The sequence below is a fragment of the Nematolebias whitei genome, chromosome 5 (assembly GCF_014905685.2).
Source record: "Nematolebias whitei isolate Nwh7 chromosome 5, NemWhi1, whole genome shotgun sequence".
Lineage (NCBI taxonomy): Eukaryota > Metazoa > Chordata > Actinopteri > Cyprinodontiformes > Rivulidae > Nematolebias > Nematolebias whitei.
Window position 1 is genome coordinate 46792719 of NC_056502.1, and position 5244 is coordinate 46797962.

The window sequence follows — 5244 nt, forward strand, 5'->3', positions numbered from 1 at the left end:
CACACACACACACACACACACACACACACACACACACACACACACACCCACACACACACATACACACACACACACAGAGCGTTTAATATTTTACAGAGATGGAAAGATATCGTCTTTTCAGACAAAAACTATATATTAAAATGTACCCCAGTGAAGATTCACCTTCGAGTAATTGACATAAATGGTTCCACCTTTAATTATGGACAGTTTTAAATGGTAATACAAGCCAACATTAACTATGGGATTTAACAGAATGTCTTGAAGGAGTCATGATGAGAGCTGGAATTATCTCACAGCAAGTGCCCTACAGGTTTAAGATGGAGACTTAATGTTAAATTAAAGAAATACAGATTAAAATTGGTAATTTTATGTTTTCAAAAGAGAAATTTTCACTTCACCGGTGCCTGTCCTTTAAAAAATTACTGGTTAAACAAAGATTATCTTTGAAGATTATTTAAATGATGTGACTTGTATATCTTGAACAACATTAACCCTTCACAGGTCTTTGGAGTGGTGCTGAACTAAAATAACTACTGTGAATGCTTTTTAGAACTGTTAACTATAAAGTGCTGCAGCAGGGATGGATGGTTGTATACCCCCCCCCCCCCCCCACACCACCACCACCACCCCCACCCCCACCCCACCCCATGTTTTCTCTCTACAGGAGATACCAGAAGGAGAATTGAGAACCTAAACTGGGCAGATGGAACAACCATTGAGGTATCAGAGTGTTATGGATGACTGAATGCAAGTAAATATTGATCATCAGGAAAGACACAATTCCTGATTTTATGTAAAGACTGTTGATTTTTCTATAATGTAGATAAGCTAAATTTTAGAGGTTGTTTTGGATGATAAATTAGGCTGGAATATTGTATATAATATAAGGAGCAAAAACTTTGCTAGATATTTGACTTTTATATAACTTAAAATTACAGGGAGATTTAATCAAATCTATAGATGTGTTTTCATCTCAGGTAAGATTTTTACAAGTGCTAACAGAGATGGGATACACTATTTTTACTTATTTTTCATCCATACATCCATCCATCCATTTTCTTCCGCTTATTCGGGGTCGGGTCGCGGGGGTAGCAGCCTAAGTAGGGAGGCCCAGACTTCCCTCTCCCCAGCCAATTGGGCCAGCTCTTCCGGGGGAATCTCAAATTAAATACTGACAAAACTGACATACTTGTCATTGGTCCAAACAGTGTTACCAAGTCCACTCAAAACTTCTGCCTCAACTTTGACAACATCACTCTCACTCCATCACCACTCATTCGTTATCTTGGTATTCTTCGACTCTACTCTCATTCAAATGACATGTCAAACAGATAACTCGGACTGCATTCTTCCATCTCAAAAACATAAATATGCACGACTCCGCCCATCACTCACTTTCTCCACTGCTGAAATCCTAATCCATGCCTTTGTCACATCCAGAATCGACTATTGCAATAGCATCTTGTACGGTACACCATCCAAAACTCTCAAACTGCAATATCTTCAAAACTCTGCTGCCCGCCTTCTCACCCACACCCGCTCCCGTGAACATATCACTCCTGTCCTGCAGAAACTCCATTGGCTCCATGTCACTCAGCGCATCCATTTCAAGATCCTCCTTACCACATTCAAAAACCTCCATAATCTGGTCCCTCCATACCTGATGACCTACTCCATCACTACACTCCTTCTCGTTTCCTCCGCTCCTTCGATGCCAACCTTCTGCCTCACCCAAGTAGGACCAAGCTACGAACCTGGGGAGACAGAGCCTTCTCTATCGCTGCCCCCACCCTCTGAAACTCACTGCCCCAACAGCTTTGTGCCTGCTTCAATCTCTCTACTTTTAAATAACTCAAAACCCACCTGTTTAAAATTGCTTTTAATGTTTAAGTTTGCCCTTTTTAAATGTTTTACTGTGTTTTTATGTGTTAAGCATTGTTTTTTTTTTTTACTCGTGTAAAGTATCTTTGAGTATTTAGAAAAGTGCTATACAAGTAAAATGTATTATTATTACAGAGAAGGTCAGAAAGAAATCCATTGTGTCTTTTGCCCCTTTTCCACTACCCCTAATAAGCCCCAACTCTGCTCAGCCCTGCACACCCCTACTCAGCCTAGCTCAGTTCAGCCTGGATTTGCACCTGCACTTTAGGACCGATTCTGGAGGCGTGTCCAGAATCCAAGTCCTGCTAATGAGAGTTCTGCGATGAGTTACTCAAAGCAGTCTGTTCCTCAGACAAATATTAAATTTTTTATATATGAATGTTTCTGTTAACTTATTTTATATACAAATATTTCTGTTCAGTGCCCTGAGACAACTTCTGTTGTGACTTGGCACTAAATAAACTGAACTGAATTAAATCTGATGAACCAGATTCTACAAAAACATTTATATTTAAATCTGAAAAAGTTAAGTCTGGTCCTCTGGACATTCAAAAAAAAAATTAATAATAAAAATGTAGAAACGTTCCTTCTTTCATCCGAAAGACTTCTTCAGTCTGATGTGATGTATTCAGCTCAGTCTTACAGCTATGAGCTGAATCCAGCACCTCAGACTGAAGAAGTCTTTCGGATGAAAGAACAAACGTTTCTACATTTTTGTTTGTTTGTTTTGTTTTTTTGAATGTCCAGAGGACCAGACTTAATTTTATATTTTTCTACCTTGCATCTGGACATCTATATTTAAAATTCTATACTTTTCTTCATCATTTGATGCATTTGCACAAATTGTGGTTTTGTTTCTTGTATACAGGTTACTTTTTCTTGTATACAGATTATTTTTAGCTTTGAATTAAAGTTTAGCTTTGATTTAAAGCTTTAACTTAAAGTGTAATGCTTGTTTTGAGATTTGTTCAACTGTGGGTTAGAATAATGTTGAACCAAAGGCTGTGTCTCTTCTTTAAACATGTTGGAGGGCAATATTCCTGAGAGATCCAATAATTGTGTCTTTTTATGATTTTTCAGTTGAATTAACAGGTTAACAGATTATTTAATAAAGTCAAATGGAAAACAGAATTTCACGATAAAGCCGGCACCGTTTATTTATTTTTAATCTTCACTGAAACTTATTTTAATACATAAAATGTTTAAAAAACAAACGTTTCCACCCTCCGTCCCTCCTCCATCCCGGTCCTCCAGCCTGCCAGGGCTCGAATCTGGCCTTTGTGTGCGGGCGAGGCCTCGCGGGCTTCAACGGCTCAGCAGCTCGTATGTCAATTCAGTCAGTTCAAAAAAACGTTCAATACAAATCAGTCAAGGAAACACACAACTCACAATCAGTTTTGTTGTGTTTTTCCTTGACTGATGAAGCCTTCCGGATCGAAGACGAAACGTTTCAGCATAAAAAAAAAAGAAACTGTCCAGATGACCTGACTGAAAAATGTTGGATTTTATACCTGGATTATTGATCATGGACTTTATTGTTTTCAACCAGTTTGACAAGACTGTCAACAAGGAAGAGGGCCAGCAATGGAGGAGGGGCGTACCAAAGAGACCATCTAATCACAAGCAGAACTAGTTTGTTCCACTTTGGAGTAAGCTGTTGGGGGAAGAATCAGTTTTGTTGTGTGTTTCCTTGACTGATGAAGCCTTCCTGATCGAAGGCGAAACGTTTCAGCACAAAAAAACAAAAAAAGAAACTGTCCAGATGACATGACTGAAAAATGTTGGATTTTATACCTGGATTATTGAGCATGGACTTTATTGTTATTCATCAACATATATTCTCATGTCTCTGTACTCAACATTTTGACTCCTGTTTTGATTTATTTAGTTCCCAAAATCTTATATGAATTAAATAAATTTATTTAAAAAATTTATTTTAATAAACATAATTAAAAACCATTTTATAATGCAGTATAGAGAAAATATTGTTTTATTTTGGTTCTGAGATTATATGCTGATGATTATGTTTAAAGTGCACTTATGAATGCGTCAATATGTAACCACAATTACTTTATATTTGCATTGCAGTCCTCTGAATTGTTATCAAATCAAATTATGAAATACCTAATGATTTCCCCAAGTAGTTAATATATAATGGAAAACACTGTGAATGGGTACATGAGAAATAGTACAGTGCTCCACATGACCTGCTTTTGCACAAAATATGCTTTATAAATCATTTATGCTCTCACTAAAAAGTGTCCTCACCTGATTTTGGGTATGTGACCTCAAACACATCTGTGTCTCTGATGTCCAGGTGGTAAATCTGATCCACATCAGCAGGATCATGAATCCCATTTATCAGATTGAAGCCTTTATGTGCCACCAGTACTGGATTTTCAAGATTGAGTTTCTTTAAATCCATGGGAGCTAAAACAGAAGTAAAGCAAAACAATAAAACAAAGTACTTGCACAGAGGTGCTCCTTTGAAAAGAGAAACAGAAGGTACCAAAAACCAAAAATATGCAAATTCAAAGGAGCAGAAATGGGTACTAGAAAAATTGCATGCAGTGATCTTTGTAGGAAACAACATTTAGTCGGAAGAAAGATGAGTTCACCTGCAAAACTTCAGAGTTCTGGAAACTTTGTTGCAATAGTCTTAATATTCCCTCTGAGTCCAGTTTGTTAGTTTCATCCAGAAGCTCACTCCAAGTCTTGTTTGTTGGTTTCATGTCACATTTCTCATCACATATTTAATAAAGCCACTGATCATGGGAGGGAGTGGACTGTGAGCAGCCAGAAAGAGCACACCCTCCTTTCAGTGTGAATAAATGACTTAGACTGATCAACAAAGCAGACAGTACATACCGTACCATCTCATTAAATTGGATCAGAAACATCTCAGAATGATGATGTGCTAGTGTACTTCTTTGAGGTTCATCACAAACTGTAAACCACTGACATGCATGTGTAGCTGTTTTCTCAGGTGGGGTGGCCTGCTTTGGTCATTCGAAGAAACATTGGTATCCTTTTATATTTAAGGCACTACTCTGTCTGCTGCCATGGTACATTTGCACCCAGATCACAGACAGAAGTATTGGTCCTCATTCTCTCTGCACACAGGATTATTAGTTGCTTTTTTTATCCATTTGTTGGCATGGAGTTGGGTAAAATATATTTTGTACATGACAAGAATCAGGTTTAGGATTCGAAAACTCAACCGGACAACAAGAAAGGTTAAATAGTTTATTGGTTTGCAGCTGCTGGTGAGAGTCTGTGTCCAGATGCGGGAACAAATCTTCTCAGGCAGGTAAGATGGTTTACCTGTCTGAGTTTGGATGGATGACGTCACCGGAGCTGGTA

General features: G+C 38.0%; 1 protein-coding gene across 1 annotated transcript in view; it reads right to left on the bottom strand.

Annotated features, from left to right (window-relative positions):
- LOC119410424 (amine sulfotransferase-like) overlaps positions 1–4306 on the bottom strand; it is a 96580-nt gene extending 92274 nt beyond the window's left edge. The window contains exon 1 of the mRNA XM_037677336.1: positions 4150–4306. Coding sequence (XP_037533264.1) covers positions 4150–4306 — 157 coding nt within the window. The remainder of the gene's footprint in view (positions 1–4149) is intronic.
- Positions 4307–5244: the final 938 nt, after the last annotated feature.